We start from the raw sequence: 20191 nt of genomic DNA on the forward strand, positions 1-20191 counted from the left end.
TCTAACATCTCACCACAGCAGGCAACTTCGGGCCGCTGATTAATCACATCTAACAAGTTCTGTCATGTACAAGCAGAGTTCATGGAGGCTGAAGCTGGTGAATCCACAACAATTATAAAGGAAAGTTCTGTGTGTCTATTTGTATGTGCATGTTTCTGGAAGAGTCTCAGAGAGGTTCACAAACCATAAATGGCTAGAAAACGGTGCACTGGAACAAAATTAAAGATCACCTGGTCTATAATGCTCTCATTTTACAAATGAGGAAACTGAAGACCAGTCACCATTTGTGAATAAATCCAGTGACTCTAGCATCATTTATTTAAACTCTTGTGTTTGGGGGACCTGGGTGGCTCAGTTGGGTTGGGGTGTCTGCCTTGGGTTCAAGTCATGGTCTCTGGGTCCTGGGATCAAGCCCACATGGGGCTCCATCCTCAGTGGGGAGTCCACTTCTCTCTCTCTCTCCTTCTGCCCCTCCCCACTGCTTGTGTTCTCTCTCTCAAATCAATCAACCAACCAACCAATTAATCTTTAAACTTCTGTGTTCATTTACCATAAAGCTGGGACTAGGATCCAGTGCGCCCCTGCCACCCAATTGGGGATCCTGCACCGCACGCATCATGCAGTCCTCCCTCTGAAGTGTGCTCCCTGTTGCTCCAAGTCCGTCCCTTTCTTTTAGTGATTAAAAACCTGGTCCAATGGCCCCACATGATAACAGCATTTACTAACGTCTTTTTTTTTAAAGTAACAGTTTTATTGAGATATAATCCACGTGCCATAAAATTCACTCTGTTAAAATGCACAGTTCAGTGTTCTCAGTGTATTCAGAGTTGTGCAACCATCACCACTAACTCTAGAACATTTCCGTCCCCCCAAGTCCTCTACATCCATTAGTAGTACCCTCCTGACCCCCGTGAAAATCAAATGATATGTATTCCTTTATATCTGGCTCCTTAAACTTAGCAAAGTTTTCAAGGTTTACCCATTTTACAACATAAATTTGTACTTAATTTCTTTTTATTGCTAAATAAATTTCCATCATATGGACAGGCTAGATTTTGTTGATCCATTCCTCGTTTGATGTATATTCAAGTTATTTATACTTTTCAGCTATTACTAGTAATGATGCTATGCACATTCCTGTCCAGGTTTTTGTATGAACACATTTCTGAGTCTCTTAGGTACACACCTACAAGTGCATCTGCTGGGTCATACAGCCACTCTAGGTTTAACCTACTGAGTAACCACCAGACTATTTCCCAAAGTGGCTGCCATTTTATACTCCCATCAGCACTGTTCCCATTTCTTTCTGATCCTTGTCAACACTTGCTATGTTTGATTATTGTCACACTAGTGAGTATGAAATAGTATCTCATTGTTTTTTTATTTGTATTTATTTATTAAAAAAAAAATTTTTTTTAAAGATTTTATTTACTATTCATTTGAGAGAGAGAGTGAGAGAGAGAAGCACATAAGCAGGGGGAGAAGCAGATTCCTCGCTAAGCTGGGAGCTGACGCGGGGCTTGATCCCAGGACCCTGAGATCATGCCTGAGCCAAAGGCAGATGCTTAATTGACTGAGCCACCTACCCAGGTGCCCCTGTTTTTGTATTTTTAAATTTTTTTCCTCATCGTGGTTTGGTTTATATTGTCCTATTAACTGATGAAGATAAATATCTTTTCCTGTGTGTACCGTGGCCATGTTTATCTTCCTTGGAGAAATGTATATTCAAATCCTTTGCCCATTTAAAACTCTGCGCTAAATATCATTTTATAGGACATTAGCTATTCAGCTACAATTTTAAGTTTATGGACATGGGATTTTAGGGGTAGCAAGGGCCATTCACATTGTCCAGAAGGTTCTGTTTTCTAGAAAATACTAAGAATTTCCTTTTCACTGCTAATAAAGATTTGACATTAAACAAAAATTTTACTTATTTTTAAAGATTTATTTATTTGAGAGAGAGAGCAAGAGAGAGAATGAATAGGGGGGGGAGGGCAGAGAGGAAGGGAGAGAATCTCAAGCAGACTCCATGCTGAGCATAGTGTCTGATGCAGGGCTCGATCCCATGGCTCTGAGATAATGACCTGAGCAAAAGTCAGGAGTCAGACGCTTAACCCAATGGAGCCATCTAGGTGCACCCCTTTCTTATTAAAATTTTAAATAAATGACCCATCATTGGCACACTCTAATCTGCTTTCTACTTCCTGATGCCTCCATTCTAGGCCCCGAGTGACAAACCAATCCTGAGTGCCTATAATCAAAATGCCATTTTCCTAATTACAGCTGATTATCTCCTAGTGGTAAGAGCAAATGACTCTGATTTCATTTATACACCCTGATTAAGAAAATGAAAAATCCTTACACATTTGCCTTTTGAAAAATGGATGATTATTAACCAAATTATCTCTCATTGGTGAAATTTAGGAAAGTTAAAAAAAATCGAGGTAGCATGGTGAGAAGACCCCAAATATATATATTTTTTACATATGGCAGTATAATACCATAAAATTATATACTTCAAATAGGTAAATCAAATAGCTTGTGCTTGTGAATTATTTATCAGTAAGACAGTTTCTAAAAAAAGTAATCCATATACATTATAAAAGATGGGAACAGAACATGGATGCCTGGGTGGCTCAGTGGTTGAGCGTCTGCCTTTGGCTCAGGTCGTGATCCTGGAGTCCTGGGATTGAGTCCCACATTTGGCTTCCTGCATAGAGCCTGCTTCTCTCTCTGCCTATGCCTCTGCCTCTGTGTCTTTCATGAATAAATAAATAAATAAATAAAATCTTAAAAAAAAAAAAAAGATGGAATACAAAACGTAGTAAAAAAAGGTTCACTATATCTTTATTTTAAAATTCTAAGTAATTTAGGTTTTCAGTTGATAGCCTCACACCAAAACCTAATAGTTATACTAAGTTTCCTTGTGCTACTTTACTGTTTTGAGGACCAGCTATTGGCAAAGCACAAATTTTTACCAAAATAAATTAGAAATAGCACTTTGGGAATAAATGAGATTCCGCTATATTAAGGAGATGGCAAGAAATAAATCCATGAAATAAAACAGAATTGTACAGAATGGTTGAGAGATTTTTCTTGATTGGAGGTATTTTGTTTGTTTTTAAAACAAGCCCCAGCAACCAAAGAAATGGTGACTAGTGATCACCTTTTAGCTAAGAAATAATTTGAATAAACTACACCTCAGGGATTTATTCATGACAGCAGATCACATCAAATGAATGAATCTGTACTATCAAGAAAAGAAAGGCACTCATGGATACTCACCTTTAGTATATGGATGTTCAGCATGTTCTAAAGCATCATTTATCTCTTTCTGTAGAAACCACTTTCTAGATGCATCTGAGAGAGCTGAAGCTTTCTTTTCTGATTTCAAATGGAAGTCTTTTTCTTCAGCTTCTTGCCACTATATGCAGATAAATGAGAGAAAATAAAAATCACCAAAAATTGGGGTAATGTCAGTTCCTACAGTGGAATAAGCCCTTTCTGTTTACTTCACTTCCTTTGGAGTCCATGGCATGTAGGATCTGTTTGGTTTCAGGGTAACTTGAGTGCCTGTCTTTGCCCAGGACTGCTGAAGACCCTAAAAGACAGAGGCACTTCTCAGGTAGCACTCAGGGCTTCAGGGTGCCAAATCGTACAGATAGGTGTCTCCTGTCTTTGGAATAACAAGTCATTTCAATACATTTCAAATGTCAAATCTTAAGAGATTAAGCGGCTTTTTAAAATTCATGACAATGGTCTTACTTAATTTGAATGCTATCCCTTAATATTAAAATCTACAATGTGCAGAGAATGAATTCTTTGCCCAGTTCTGGTATTCACACCAACCACGGGGAAGTCAAGGAATTTCTATTAACCCTTGCTTTCTCTTTCCTACAGTGAGAAAAGGATTATCTCAAAATTAGCTCAAGGGCAATTACAATAATCCCTTTAAGATATCATACAACCCCTAAAGTTCGTCAGTGTTCCATGCTGCAGCTCTTCTATGCAAACACACATACGATTTTTATGTTATAGAATTGCTAAAGCAGAAAATAACAGAACTTTAAAGAATCATTAGGGCTAGGAAGGACCACAGAAATCCAGTTCTTTCCTGTTACTGAGGAGGAGGGGAGGATCCTCAGGATCCTCAGGTTGAGGACCAAGGATACCAGATACAAAGGAGGATCTCTGTAAAACAGGGAAACCCCTCACAGTGATTCTGAGTCTACTCTCATCTATACCATTTTACTCAACAAAGAGCAGCATCGAATCTGGCACACTCTAGAGCTGATGTCAGCAACCCTTGAAGACATGGACCTCCACCATAACTTTCCTGAGGAGAACAGCCTCAGGGGGCATCACCCCCACTGCTCCCTGTCCTTGACTCAAAGTGTTCTCAGACAGGGCCATGTACCCCTCAGATGGGGTAGCAGGAACATGAAAAGGAGTAGTGACTTGAAGGAAATATATTATAAAAAGCTTTCAGAGTAGACATCACGATAGAGCAGCCTGAAAAGGAACGCACCCCAGCCAGTTATCTACCTCCTGATTTCTCCCTAGCTCTTCAGTGTCCTCAGGGAGGCCTGCTGTGTCTGTGGTAATATCTGTAGAGCGTGGGTGCCAGAGCTGCTCACGGGATCAACCAAAGGACACATTTGTGTAACATGACATAAACTCTTAGGCTCCTCCTCAAAATCCATTCTCTAATTCTTTTATGGGAAAAGAACTCTAAATTTATTTGGGATGATGATGCTCCCTGCTAAAAATATCGTATTTCCCAACATCCTTCGCAGGCAAATTGTGGCTAGAAATGTGACATGGGACTTCTGGAAAGGAATTATAGAGTTGTCTCAGCTGGGAGTTGGACCTTTATACATCTGCCCTACTTTCTTCTTGCTGCTGGAATGCATATGTGATCACTGGAAGTGCAGCAGTCATATTGGGACGGTAAGCTATCCCTGAGAAAGACAGTTGTATACCAGGAAAGGAAGCAACACAGAAAGACTGAAGGGGCCACTTTCCCTAATGACCTTGGAGTCAGGAAAGCAACTCTCGACTTCCTACCTCCAGACTTCTTTCATGTGAAAAAGTAAAACACTTCCATCTTGCATCACTATTAGTTTGGCTTTTGTTAGTAGCAGCTACATATAATTCCTAACTTTAAAAATCGTCAACATTTTAATAATCAAGAATTAGGTAATGTTAGGGATGCCTGGGTGGCTCAGTGGTTGAGCATCTGCCTTTGGCTCAAGGCGTGATCCTGGGGTTCTGGGATCGAGTTCCACATCAGGTTCCCTGCATGGAACCTGTTTCTCCCTCTGCCTATGTCTCTGCCTCTCTCGAATAAATAAATAAAATCTTAAAAAAAAAAAATTTGGTAATGTTAGTAATATTATCCCATCAGCCAGAACAAATCCACTGCAGGAAGCTGAGAAGTTGAGAGGCACTAATGTAATGCCTAGTCATTTTCAGGTATCATGTTAGATTTCTTCTCTGTAAATAACCTATTAAAACTAGATTATTTTTAAGATCTTATTTATCCAAATTTATCTGGTTTGATGTTTTTATCATTTGATGATGTAATATTTCAAAACTCAAATGATAACAAAAAATTTGTGACATAGTTCTTACCTTTTTAGCTTCCTCCCCCATCATTGAGTTTAATACTTCTGTTTCTTTCCGTCTGTTTTCCCGAAGGAGTCTGGCCACTTCCTGGTAACACTCGCTTCGCTGCAGATCATCACATCTTTGTTTATGTAAAGCTTGAATTCGCCAGTCTGCATTTAGACACGCTTGCTCAGCTTTTGCCAAATTTTCTTCAATTAACTAAGAAATATTTACAAATTTCAGAAACAAGGTCAGATTATATATAAAATACAGTATATCCATTCAATGCATCCAAGTGTCTAGGGGAACTTTTTTTTTTTTTTTTTAGGATTTATTTGAGAGAGAGAGAGGGAGAGAAAGAGCGTGGCAGGGAGACAGAAGGAGAGAGAGAATCTTAAGCAGACTCTTCACTGAGCATGGAGCCCAAAGTGGGGCTTGATCTCATGACCCAGGGATCATGTGAGCTGAAACCAAGAGTCAAACACTTAACTGACTGAGCCACCCAGACACCCCTCCCGTACCTGTTTGTAACCTTGGCTGCATATTAGAATCACCTCACAGTGTTTAAAAGAAACTGGGTGCTGAGTATCTAGGACCCAGCACAAACCAATTATATCAATCTCTGGGGTGGCAGGATATTAAAACTTTTTTACAAAGATAATTCTAATGTATAGTCAAGGTTGAGAATTTCAAGGTTAGGTAATAAGGGGGATTAAACAATTTCCATGTTTCAACCTTTTGAAAAGGAGTCAGAAGAGCCCATTCTTACACTGTGGACAAAAGCCTATAAGGAAAAATAAATGGTAGGCTATTCCAGTGGGATCACCTAAGGGACTGTTATTGAACAGAAGGTAGGGAAACATTACACTAGTCCTGGCTTTGGACCAGGGCCAGGCCTTGCTACAGACTCATTTAGAATTTTGTTAACTGGATAATAGAGAAAGTTCTTTCCGGAAGTTCTCAAATTCTATTTCAATTCATGTAAGCCAGCATTTCTGAAAGGGTACTCCACAGAAATTCTACAAAATAAGTTTGGGAAATTTCCTTAAAGATTCACAATGTATCATATCCTCAAATTTGGCAGGAAAAAAAGCCCTAACTTTAAACAGCACTGCTGGGGTGCCTATGTGGCTCAGTCAGTTGAGCATCTGCCTTCGGCTCAGGTCATAATCTTAGGGTTCTGGGATGAAGCCTCTTGTAGGGCTCCCTGCTAGGCAAGGAGGCTGCTTCTCCCTCTCCGGTCCCTCTCCCCCTCACCTGTGCTTTCTCTCACTTTCTCTCAAATAAATAAATAGAACCTTTAAAAAACAAAAAACCCAAAGCACCTCTAATACTTATTGCCACTCCCCATTTTATTGTGTCATAGTTATTAATATTCTACAGAATATACTTTGGAAATGCTGGCTTATATATACCAGGCAAAGACCTGATGTTTTGTAACTAATCTACTCAGGGACAATTTCTGAGACATTAACACAGTGGGTTTGTATTTATAACGTTACTATTCCCCTTGTATTTTCTTCTAAGTCTTAAAATTCTCAAAGACTATAAAAGATACATGTTTATGTCTGGCAGTGAAGTGAGTGACCTGTAAAAATAATGTGAGATTCTAGGAATTGTGATAACTGAAGCAAAGAAATGAATTAACTCAGCTTCACAGGGATCCCTGGGTGGCGCAGCGGTTTGGCGCCTGCCTTTGGCCCAGGGCACGATCCTGGAAACCCGGGATCAAATCCCACGTCCAGCTCCCGGTGCATGGAGCCTGCTTCTCCCTCTGCCTGTGTCTCTGCCTCTCTCTCTCTGTGACTATCATAAATAAATAAAAATAAATCTTTAAAAAAAAAAAACTCAACTTCACAGAGCTCGATTGTGAATTTCTTCTTTTGAAAGGATGACCGATGGGGGCAGGGAAAAAATAAATTCATAAAGGGATGACAGATGGGGATTCCTCCCCCCTCTATATGCTAGATTTGCCATATTTTTACCTTGTGAGTTTTTTGGTTCTGAGTTTGACCGGTTTCTATCAGTTTATGAAACATATGTTCTTCAAGATCCACTTTTCGTCTGTAGGCATCTGTATCTTCTCTCATTTCTTTTGCAACAGCTTCCTGATTTCTAATAAGATTCTGCTAAAACAATCATTTGTAAAAAAAAAAAAAATCTATAGAATATATATAGATTATATCTATATAACAACGCTAGAACAAATCTATATAATAATGCTAGAACACAAAATGACTTTTTTCCCCTTAATAGTAGCACACAAATAAAAAATTGTAGTTCTCAAGTTTTCAAAGACAAAAGCAAACAGAAGTGACATCAGTGACAATACAAGAAAGGACTTCTGAAAATTCTCTCATCCAAAAAAGTACTGAGAACACTGGTAAAATCAATTTTTTCAGAACTCTGGAAACTAACCAAAGGCTTGCAGCAATTTGGGGAGCATTCACTCATAAAAATGGCTGAATCTTGGTAAAAAGAATAAGCCTTAGGGCATTTTAAAGTTGCATTATCCCTAGTCCCACCCCACCCCTTAGCTCTGCATTAGCCTTGAAAACCAGCAACCTGGCAGCCTGTGGAAGGGGCAAGATGGACTTGGAGCTCCTTCAAACTCCCATTCTCCCATGATTGTCACCATTTGACCTATTTGGTGATTTTGGAAGAACTCTCTTCCAAGGCTGTCTTTATTTGTCCTTATTAAGAACTCATTACTTTGAACAGTCTTTTCCCTGGGGACATTTGCTGAAAAACATCAGAGGAACCTGTTGAACATCTTGGCTGCCTTGGGCAGTAGATCTCAGTGCAAACCACAAGTTAATCAAAAGGCTTTACAGAAAAAGTTGGAGAAGCAGATGTCTGTTGGGGACCTTGAAAAGTTCTGATAGATTCCTAGGACCCTAAAAGTCCATATGCATGTGTAAGGCTGTATACATGCCAAGGGCTATGTGAATGCTCAGATCTGAGAAGGTCCTGAGCTTTCAAGTCTGGTGAACTGAGGTATTGCACAGTCAGGAAGTGAAATCTAAGAGTTCTGAACTATGTAGCTAAATGTTGAAGGCATGGTCCAACACAGTGCACACAGAGTCCCTGGGCAAAGACTAGAAGCTTATTGGTTCAGGCAACTAAGGAAATCTCTATATAGTCACTAGAACTGAGTGAAGACTTTAATTGAATTCTATAAATTAAACTTTACAGATTTAATTCAGAAAAGTCATTAAGAGACAAGAAACCCTGAGGTGGGAGAAGAATCTGATTTTCAGAACTGCCACATTATTTTAAAAGACCTAGTTTTCTTTTCTTTTTTTAAAGATTTGAGAGAGAGAGAAGAGGGGCAGAAGGAGAAGCTGAGTTACCACTGAGCAGGGAGCCTGAGTTGGGCTCAATCCCAAGACCCTGAGATCATGACCTGAGCCAAAGAGGTGTCGATGCTTAACTGAGCCACCCAGGTGCCTCTAAAATATCTAGTTTTCGACAAAAAATTACATGATATTAAAAACCAACAGTTTCTCTCTCTCCAAAGAGAACCATAAAAATGGCCAATAAACATGAAAGCATCACTATGACTAGCATCATCAGTCATTAAAAAATGCAAATCAAAACCACAAGATACCACTTTATATGTACTAGTATGGCTTTAATCAAAAGGACAGACAATAACAATTGTTGACAAGAATGTACAGAAATGAGAATTCTACACTCCTAGGTATATATCTAAGATAATAGAAAATGTATGTTCAAACAAAAAGCCATATGTGAATGTTCACAGCAGTATGACCTATCATAGCCAAAAAGTGGAAACAACCCAAATCTCCACAGAATGTGGTTTTATCCATATGATGGAATATTATTCGGCCACAAAAAGGAATGAAGTACTAACTCAGGATGCTACATGTATAAACCTTGAAAACATTATGCTATATGAAAACAGTCACAAAAGACTATACATTGTATGATTGCATGCACTTACATGAAATGTCAGAATAGGCAAATCCATAGAGATAGAGAATAAAATAAGTGCTTGCCAGAGTCAGGAGAATGAGTGCTAATGAGTGCAGTGGTTGTAGGGAAGGACAGCAAACAATATTCATGAATATTTAAGTTAAAAAAGCAAACTACTAATGTATGTACCAAATAATCTCACTTGATGATATTAGCAGTTATTTCCCAATTTATTTTATTTTTTATTTTTTTATTTCCCAATTTAGAGATTTATTCTAGTTTTCCAATGATCTACTGGCAACGTAATTACCTTCATAATGAAAAATAAAAATGTTTATAATTATATGCAGAGGAGATATTTGTATGAAGAAGTTTATTGCCAAAAACTGTAAACTACTTAAGCACCCAACAACAGAAAAAAGATTTAAATAAGTTATAGTTCATCAATATCTATTACAAATGACAATACCAAGATATGGAATCATTTAGAAAAAGGATTTTATTAAGTAAAAAAGAAAAGAATACAGAATCTTAGTTACTCCACAAGAGGTAAAACATTGTATATGCAGAGATTAGAAGGAAAACAATGGACATTTACAAACAGTAGAGGAAGGCAGACAGGGTGGTGAATTAAAGAATCAGGGGAAGGAAGTTGTTGATTCATTTTGTCAAAGTGTAGAGCGTTTTTGGCCAAGGGGCAATGATGGGAAACTAATAATACTCGCCCCGCTGGTGCCCATCTGTATAGTAAAGGGGTAACTCAGTAGCCTGAATTATTCAAATCCTGCACATTCCAAAGAAAAGATTAGCCCTTGACCAGCTCTAAACCCCTGGAATACCCTGTCTGATAAGGGTATCTCTATCTATATATGTGGGGTCTTGGGCTCTGCTAGATGTTAATAATGTGACTTATGGTAGGAGCCTTGGGTCACCCTTATCAGCCTGACCTCTGCAGAGCAAGTAAGGAGGGTCAGCCATGTACCCACTCCATGCCTGTTGGCAGTACTCTGTTGTCATACATCCTTGCTGGCAAAATTAAGCGCTATCTGTATGACTCCACTGGGAAAGGACAAGGGGAAGCTTGTGCCTATTCTCTCCTGGATTCTACCCTAGGTGCCTTTTACCATTGCTGAGGTGTTTTGTTGTTGTTGTTGTTGTTGTTTTTTAATTAATTAATTAATTTATTTATGATAGTCACAGAGAGAGAGAGAGAGGCAGAGACACAGGTGGAGGGAGAAGCAGGCTCCATGCACCGGGAGCCTGATGTGGGATTCGATCCTGGGTCTCCAGGATCGCGCCCTGGGCCAAAGGCAGGCGCCAAACCGCTGCGCCACCCAGGGATCCCTGTTTTGTTGTTGTTTAAGTAATCTCTATACCCATTGTGGGGCTCAAACTCATGACCCTGAGATCAAGAGCTGCATACTCCACCGACTGAGCCAGCCAGGTGCCCCCTATCTTTGTTGAATTTATTCTGTATCCTTCCACTGTAATAAACCATAACCATGAGTATAACAATTCTGAGTTCTGTGAGTCCTTCTAGCAAATCACTGAACCTTAGGATAGTCTTGGGGACTCCTGCCACTGACATATAGATATTAATTCATTTAATTCTCACAGCAGTCTTGGCAAGGGTCCTACGCCAAGTAGAAAGTACATGTGCTTGAGAGAGACCAAGAGAGATGCAGAAATTGGACTTGATGAAGCAGGGTCCTAGGAGATGAAGGAGATGGATTCAGGATCAGAGGTCAGTATGTGCTTGTTTGTGCTTCATTTTATTCTTTTTTTTTTTTTTTGCTTCATTTTATTCTTTTGTTAATTTTTTAAATTCAAATTAGATATACATGGGATATTGAGCATATATTTCCAATAAGAGTCATCACAATATTGTCTGTTTTCTGGGATATAGTTTGTTTACAAATAGACGCAGTTAATCAAACTAATGTAAGAGCTGAGTTTGGCAGATAAAATATTAATTACTAAAATTGATGAAAAAGGCAGGAGCTGCACTTCTGAATCTAACAGACCAGATAAAGTTCATGACTTTATGAATTAGTTTTATTGAGTAGGCTCAGTCTTCTCTAACTCTATTAGTTTGCTTAATAAATACTTTCCTCAAAAGAGGGCAAAAATGATAATGATATGTAGAAAGAAATTCAGTGTCACTTGTAGGGCATTCCTGCCCAAAGCACTTAAGTTGAATCTTATCATAAGGAAACAACAAACATCAACTAAGGGACATTCTACAAAATATCTGGCCAAATGCTTCAAAAATATCAAGTTATAAAGACAGACTCAGGAGTGATGCCAACATAAAAGAGACTAAAAGAGACATGACAACTGAAAAAAATGAATCATCTGAGATTTTCTTTTGCTCTAAAGGACATTTTTACAACTGATAAAATAGATAACAATAATATGCTCATTTCCTGATTTTGATCGTTGTTCTGTGGTCATGTGATAAATATTCCTTAGTCTTAAGAAATATACACTGAAGCATTTAGGGGTGAAGGGGTATCAGGGCATAGACAGGAAGGGAAGGATAATGCTAATTTAACAAGATGTTAATATTTGATTCAACATTTCTGAGAGAAACATATTTGGAAATTCTTACTATTTTTCTTGCAAATTTTCTGTTAATTCTGAAATCATGCTCCATTGGTGCCACCACCCATCTCCCCAAAGAAAAAACAGGGAAAAAGTAAACTTAGGTTTGGCCTAAATGAATTGAATCTAATTCAAAATCACAGGAGACCTAACCAGTGTGTAAATCCCTGGCTCAATTCTAGAAGTAGTTCAGTGTGGAACTCAAAATATGTTGCAGATACAAATGGAGGCCATATGTTTTAAAACTCATTTAATGTGAACAACAATCATATGTTACCTGTTACATATTTGCAGTTATCACTAACTTCAAAATCTCACTTTAAGAGGGCTGAAGGAAGTGAAAACTTATGGTTTCAACGTTAAATAAATGCATAACAAAATGCTTTTCCCAAATAATAAATATTTATATTAACAAAACTCTTTTTTCCACTGTCTTGGAAACTCAATTATATATTCTAAGTAGATACTTGATAATCTAATTCCAGAGAATTCAAATTAAAAGTACTTTACAAGCTCTTGTCTGATTTACCTTACTTATAAAGATCCTTGTGAAGTACTAGGTTAATTTAGTAGTCACTATCACATAGATCGGGGAAAACTTAGTAAGTTGGTGGAAGATCCTAAGGCAAAATCTGGGGCTTACATCTGGTACGTCAGACACTAGACCAAGTCGCTAAGAGAAACATGAGTTAAAGCATTACAACAAACTGTACATTCAGACATTCTGGCTACCTTACAATCCTGGATGACACTATATTCTGCTTAAAAAAAATAAAATAAAACGAGCATTATGAAATCATGAATAAATACAATCTAAAAAGAGTTTGTATAAACCCTGCTTCTCCCATGGTGGAAACAGACAATTATACCTTCTCATAAAGTCTTTTTTGTGATTCAAGTTCCAGATGTCTCATTTCTAAGTCTTTGGCTGTAGTAGCAATTTCTCGATCTCTCATGTGTACCTATGGCCAAACAACAGTGTGAACACCAAAAAGAACTGACAAGATAATTTCTGTTTAACAGCTTTAGTAATCTTATAATCCAAATAACCCACTAAAAGTATTTAAAATAAAAAGTATTGGGTTTTTGATACCAGAGTAATTGATAATCTATTACTATTCATTGCAGGATCTGGGAATAATGTCTAAGTTAAAGTTAAGCTTAATTTTCTAAAAAGGAAAGTACAATTACCATATGCTCATCTACCCAGACTGCAAGAACAGATGGCAGCTCTTACCACACCATATCAGCCAATATTATGAGTAAGAAAAACTTGAGCAATTTAAATTTGCGGTGGTTAAAAGTATAGAATGTTTAATCTTATTAAATATAACATTATTTAATGTTCTTTTTGAATAAATGCTTATACTTAAAATTTTTTTTTAAAGATTTATTTATTTTTGGGGATGAGGGGAAGGGCAGAGGGAGAGAACCTCAAGCAGACTGCCTGCTGAGCATGGAGCCTGACACAGGGCTTGATCCCATGACCCTGAGATCATGACCTGAGCCGAAATCAAGAGTCACTTAGGTGCCTGTAAGTGACTGTACTTTTATAAATTCAGTTTGGCAAAGAGTAACTCCAAATTTAAATGTGCTCTGCTTGGACTTAGCTAATTTAAAGTCCACCTTTCTTCAGATTTTGATTATGTGGAAGCTTTTTACACTTATACATGAGAGGATTTGAATAAGGGCCTCTTTAGGTGGCTAGAAAATATTAGGAGAGGTCTTAAATGAATACTTGGCTGCTTAAAGTCTCCATTTTTTAGGAGAGAGATGTGTAGAAATAAAACCAATGACATCAGTTATCAAACCCCATTCGTTTATTCAGTAAACATTTAAGAATTGCATTACTATTTGTATGTGTAAGTATTAGACATTGTAAAGAGATCAAATACCTATTATTGGAGAAACAGAGTAAAAATGAAAATACGGTGGTACATACAAGAAGGACATGCATCTGAGAAGTAAATAAATCACTGACCGGTGACCAGTTCAACTTAGGAAGGTTACTGGGAAAGCCAACAATGTCAAAAGTGGGGATGCTCAAGTTTATGAAACAAGAATAGTAAAAATTCTAATAGGTGGAAGGGAGGTTTGGCATAGTTAATAATGTGTTTTAGGAATTTCAATTAGAGAAGCTCTTTTGCTTAGACATACAAATAGCTTAGTGCCAGAGCAACCACAGATCAACTCAGCTTACTGCTAATGGATGTGCAGTCATTTGAATGTGTCACTGTGGACTTAAACAGTCTTCCTGCTGTTGCCTGCACAGGGAGCAGAAAAGCTCTGGCAGTTTAGCAGGGTCAGAGCTCATGAACAGAATAGGGAGATGAAGAATAGGAGGCTGGAAGGGTAAGCAGAGGCCAGGTCATATGAACTGAAAGGACTTTACAGGATTCTTTGACAAAAAATTGCCTTCACTATCTCAAAGAGTTTGGAATAAAGAGGTTAGAGTTTGTTCTAAGCCTTACTACTTTTGGAGAAGAATATATGCTTTTCTAGAATAATGAATTATCAACCTCATTTATTCACTGAGATCATGAAAAGGAAACATAGCTTTCAAAACCCAATTTAAAATTCACTGGCTTTGGGATTCCTGGGTGGCTCAGCGGTTAAATGCCTGCCTTCGGCCCAGGGTGTGATCCTGGAGACCCAGGGTCAAATCCCACGTCAGGCTCACTGCATGGAGCCTGCTTCTCCCTCTGCCTATGTCTCTGCCTCTCTCTCTCTCTCTCTCTCATGAATATTTGTTAAATAAAATCTTTAAAATAAAATAAAATAAAATAAAATAAAATAAAATAAAATAAAATAAAATTCATTGGCTTTAAATAAAACAAAGGTATTATCTCATGCTATAGAAGAGATGATAGATTTCTAATACAGATGAATGCAAAATACTTTCAAAGACTGAAAAAATACTTAGTATTTGACCAAAACTAGGTTTAAAACTCCCTAAATGAGACTATAAATTCAATGCAATACTAATAATCCTAATAAAAGTGCTGCTAGGATGGGGTGAGGTAGAGATCTGGAAAGAAAAAGTGATATGAAAAAAAAAAAAAAAAAACTAAAAAAAAAAAAAAAGAAAAAAAAAAAAAAAAGAAAAAGTGATATGATTCTCAAACTCCATTTAAAATGATACACATTTGGGCAGCCCCAGTGACTCAGCAGTTTAGCGCTGCCTTTGGTCCAGGGCGTGATCCTGGAGTCCCGTGTCGGGCTCCCTGCATGGAACCTGCTTCTCCCTCTGCCTGTATTTCTTCTCTCTCTCTCTCTCTCTCTGTCTCATGAATAAATAAAATATTTAAAATAAATAAATAAAAAAAATGATACACATTTGAGAATACTGCAGAATATCCTGAAAAGGTGAACTCATAGTGGGAATGAGGCCCACTAGTTAGGAAAACACTCCAAAGCTGTCATTCAGTGTGGTGCTGGCTTAGGAGCAGACACAGCAATGGAGGAGATAATGATATATAAGGGGATTTAACATTGAATAAACCATCAGTTGACAAATGACTTTGTTCATCAACAAATGGGTGTGACTATTCCAATAAAACTTTATTTATGGATACTGAAATAGGAATTTCATGCTTTTAAAAATGTCACATAAGGGCAGCCTGGGTGGCTTAGGCGGCTTAGTGCTGCCTTCGGCCTAGGACGTGATCCTAGAGACCCAGGATGGAGTCCCACGTCAGGTTCCCTGCATGAAGTCTGCTTCTCCCTCTGCCTGTGTACCTGCCTCTCTCTTTCTCTGTCTGTCTCTCATGAATAAAAAAATAAAAAATAAAAAAATCTTAAAAAAAAAAAAGTCACATAATTTCCATGTCATGAAATTATGTTTCTTGAGTTCTTTTAACCATTTAAAAAGTTAAAACCAGGGTTGCCTGGGTGGCTTAGTCAGTTAAGTGGCTGACTTGTGATTTTGGCGTAGGTGATAATCTCATGGGTCGTGGGACAGAAATCCATGTGGGCCTCCGCAACTCAGCAGAGAATCTGCTTGAGATTCTCTCCCTCTGCTCCTAACCCCCAATCACTCTCTCTAAACCAAATAAATCTTTAAAAAAAAAGCAACCAGTCCAAATGTATACTGTATAAACTATCAGATTTCCAAGATTTAGTATAAACAAAAAGTAATATATCTCATTAATAACATCTTTGTACTAATTACGTATTAAAATAATTTGGAAATCTACTGTGTTAAATATTAATTTCATGTTTCTTTTTTTATTTTCTTATTTTTTTTAATGTGGCTATTAGAAAACAAAATTTCCTATGTGGCTCACATCGTATCTCTACTGGATCCTGCTGCCTCAAATGGCACAAACAGCCAATGTAAATTGATAAGAAAAAAAACCTGATAGAAAAAAGAACAAATGATATGGACATAAAATTTATAGTTCTACAAACAGAAGATAGTAAGTAACTTGGGAGATATTTAACCTCACTAGCAAGAAAAAAAAAAAAGGCAAATTAAAATATACAACTTGCACCCATCAGATTGGCAAATATTAAGACTGATGTACTTTGAATTGACTAGGGTATAAGCACTCTTATATATACACTTAAAATAGGTAGATTCATTTCTGGAGAATAATTTGGTATACCTTGGAATTTACTCAATAAAACTGTGAGTGCAAGTACTGAAGGATTTGTACTGAGAATGCTAACCTAGCACCGTTTTGTACAGCAAAGCACTATAAACCACCTCAATGTCTAACAGCAAAGGATTAATCAAGCGATAATATAGTCACAATGGAATGCTAGGCAACCATGAAAAATGGAAAAGCTGTATTGCCATTTTTCAGTGTATCTCTCAGGGAGGAAAGGAGAGAAGAGTGGGGAAGGTTTTGACTCCATGCATTTTATGACAGAAATTTTCTTGTATTAGCCATGTGCAAATTTTTATACTAAAAAAGAGTATTTCCCCTACTTCACAGTTAATGGTTAATCGATGCGTCTATTTTTCGAGAAGTAGTCGCCAAGGATGCTAGTCAAACCAACTAATTTTCTTGGCATTTCTAAAATCTTTAATTATTAGTGAAATATGAAAGTGAATAAGAAGAGCCTAGGGAAAAGTGAAAGTAAAGAGGCTATTTAATATTCCTTGTGAATTCTAGCAATAACATTGATCTTGAGGGTGTTTGGGTCACAGTTCAATGAGAGTAAAGGGTGATCCCGAGTGAGCACAAAAGTAGTGGTCATATACCTTTCTCTCGAGTTCATCATCCAGCCTTCTTAATTCCATCTCACGCTGATCTTGCTGCAGCTTCAGAAAGCGCCTTCTTGTAGCATCTTGTAAGTGCATCTCCTTTACTTTCAACTCTCTTTTCACAGAAGCTAGTCTTAAATACAAAATACATCAAGAGGAACAAATCAACACATTTCTCAATGTAGATTTAAATGGAAACATGTGTCCCAACAATGAAAGGCCTGGCACGTATTAAGGTGCACTGCCCCAGTATGACTGGTGCTACCGTGGCATAGTGGTATGTATACCACACATGCGTGAACACTGCCCATGTCTGCATGCATGGAAATGACATGTGTCTACACACAACTGGTTATTCATTTCAGATTTAAAAGTTCTTATAACAGGTCTATTCAGATCATCTTACTACAGTCGATACCCTTTATCTGAAGAAGAACAAAAATTGCTCCAGTGTCACCAAAGATTACATAGGCTTACTCTTCCAGAATTTTAGTATAAGGTTAATGCTCAGTTCAGTAATTGTTTTTAACCCACACTAGAAATTGGTTTCATAAAGTCCCAACCAAGAGTAAAAATCAGTAAACACTTACAGAAGTGAGTTTCCCAACGATTAGGCTTTTTTTTTTTTTTTTTTAAGATTTTATTTATTCATGAGAAAGAGAGAGAGAGAGAGAGAGAGAGAGAGGCAGAGACGCAGGCTCCATGCAGGGAGCCCGATGTGGGACTCGATCTGATCCGTGGACCCCGGGATCACGCCCTGAGCTAAAAGCAGACGCTCAACCACTGAGCCACCCAGGAGTCCCTACTACTGAATCCCATAATCTTAATCAATTTAAACATTCTGCTTTATTAATATATGTTCAAATAAGCATTTAGCACTTCTAGCACCCTGTCCTCCAAAGTATGAAATGCATAGAGATAATCATTTTATGTTTCAATTTTCAAGTCATGCCAGTATGCTTAAAACACAATTTTAAAAATTATGCCTTCCTCAAGGTGATTTACCCAGCACTGTATTACAGAGCATTTCTGCCTATTGTATAATGATGTTTCCAATAACGTCCTCCAAGGTACATTAGGTCTTGTATTACTTCTGAATAATCAGTGCAAAGTTATAGTGCAGTGCAGTATAGTTTCAGAATTGTTTCAGTATATGCCAATCTTTTGAAATGTGGTATATGCAGATTTCTTTTTATTAGCTTATATTTTTGCTTAATGGAAATGCCACAGGTGGGTAATGCTATATATATAGAAAATAAAGAAGAAAATAAAAATTATTCGACTAACTCACATGTCCAGATTTTCTCAAAGCGGTAACACATACCTCTGCCTTTGCTGTACCATCTTCTCCTCCTCCTGTAAGAGCAATTCTCTCCTTGTTTCTTCAGCTTTACGAAGGAGTTCTTGTTTTTGGTACCAAGCTTCATCTTCAACTCTTTGCTGGTCTACTTCAGCTTGCATATCTTCAACCATCTGCCTTAAGTAGGGAATACTTCTTATTACATCCAGACACAAACAAGCCTCCAATATACATTTGTGATCATGAAAGGGTAAATTGCTATTTCCCTTTGAGACCCTGAACAACTGCCTTTTACTTTCAAAAATTAAAGTTTATCTCATTCAAGGGGAAGAAAGCACTGGAAAGGATGCCCTATGTAAGTCTCACCAAAAAATGCAAAGAAAAAAATGCAAACAAAGAAAACTGAGTAATTTAAGTCCAAGAACAAAACACGAAATATATACCTGATTAATATGATTGTTTTACTTCTATATGCAAGAATTAAATACCTTTAAAGATATTCCCAGCCTTCAAACTCTGATTCTACACAAATACTTAATAATTTACATGTGTTTTTCATAAAAAATTTGTCTATATTTATAACAGATTTTGCTTCTATCCCACAAAGTACAACTATTCCATGATTACCTCTCCCTCAGGTAGTCCAATTCATCATTTCTTATTCTTTCTCGCTCCTGTGTCTGATAGTCCACGATGAACTTTGGATATTGGTTAAATACTGGATACTGCCCTTTTGTCAGTGCCACAAAAACATGAAGCATGCTGTCTGGATGAATGTCAGTGGGAGTGGTATCCATGAGACGATAAACTTCTTTAATTACAACACTTATATCCAAGTTATTCCGATGATGAAAAAAATACTGTAAGAGAACTTTGTGTTTAAATTGTGATTTACATAACAAAGCAACTATGAGGTAGAATTAAAACAAGAGTTTAAAGTATGAATTTTCTTTCTCTCTCTCTTGGAAAATTCACTGAAAATTTTCTTAACCCAAGTTTTTGAGTCAATTTCATATTTTCAAAGTCTAATAAAATTTCAAAACCAAATTTCTGAAATAATACTTTTTAAGTTTTAACTCAAACCAAAGGCCTCCTTTATATTAGAAGAATACTTCAACCCACAATGGAGCAAGCTCTTCCACTTGGATTTTTTTCTCTGCAAAATCCAAAATAAATAAATATGAAAATAAATTAGCTTGATTCGTTCAAAATATTTGAAATGTTTCCACATTATCTTGTTCTGCTGGCAGGTCCAAATTATTTTTTTTTTTAAGATTTTATTTACTTATTCATGAGAGACATACAGAGAGAGAGAAGAAGAGACATAGGCAGAAGGAGAAGCAGACTCCCTGCAGGGAGCCCTACATGGGACTTGATCCCAGGACCCCAGGATCACGCCCTGAGTCAAAGGCAGATGCTCAACCACTGAGCTACCCAGGTGCTCCTGGCAGGTCCAAATTCTAAAAAATATATGTATGTATGTATCTTGTGAACATTAAGTAAAAATAAAGTTTGACAGGGGGCAC

At 37.4% G+C, this 20191-nt stretch overlaps 1 protein-coding gene across 13 annotated transcripts in view; it reads right to left on the minus strand.

Annotated features, from left to right (window-relative positions):
* TBC1D31 (TBC1 domain family member 31) overlaps positions 1-20191 on the minus strand; it is a 70768-nt gene that overhangs the window by 4625 nt on the left and 45952 nt on the right. For 7 of the 13 annotated variants that reach the window (XM_025993402.2, XM_025993407.2, XM_072733990.1 and 4 more), the window contains 7 exons: positions 19293-19525; positions 18690-18842; positions 17363-17498; positions 13023-13115; positions 7596-7739; positions 5635-5829; positions 3286-3424 (listed from right to left, as the gene is read on the minus strand). In XM_025993402.2, coding sequence (XP_025849187.2) covers positions 3286-3424; positions 5635-5829; positions 7596-7739; positions 13023-13115; positions 17363-17498; positions 18690-18842; positions 19293-19525 — 1093 coding nt within the window. The remainder of the gene's footprint in view (positions 1-3285; positions 3425-5634; positions 5830-7595; positions 7740-13022; positions 13116-17362; positions 17499-18689; positions 18843-19292; positions 19526-20191) is intronic. The other 6 variants (XM_025993403.2, XM_072733983.1, XM_072733988.1 and 3 more) reach the window with 2 other exon arrangements.

This window comes from Vulpes vulpes, chromosome 13 (assembly GCF_048418805.1).
Source record: "Vulpes vulpes isolate BD-2025 chromosome 13, VulVul3, whole genome shotgun sequence".
Taxonomy (NCBI): domain Eukaryota; kingdom Metazoa; phylum Chordata; class Mammalia; order Carnivora; family Canidae; genus Vulpes; species Vulpes vulpes.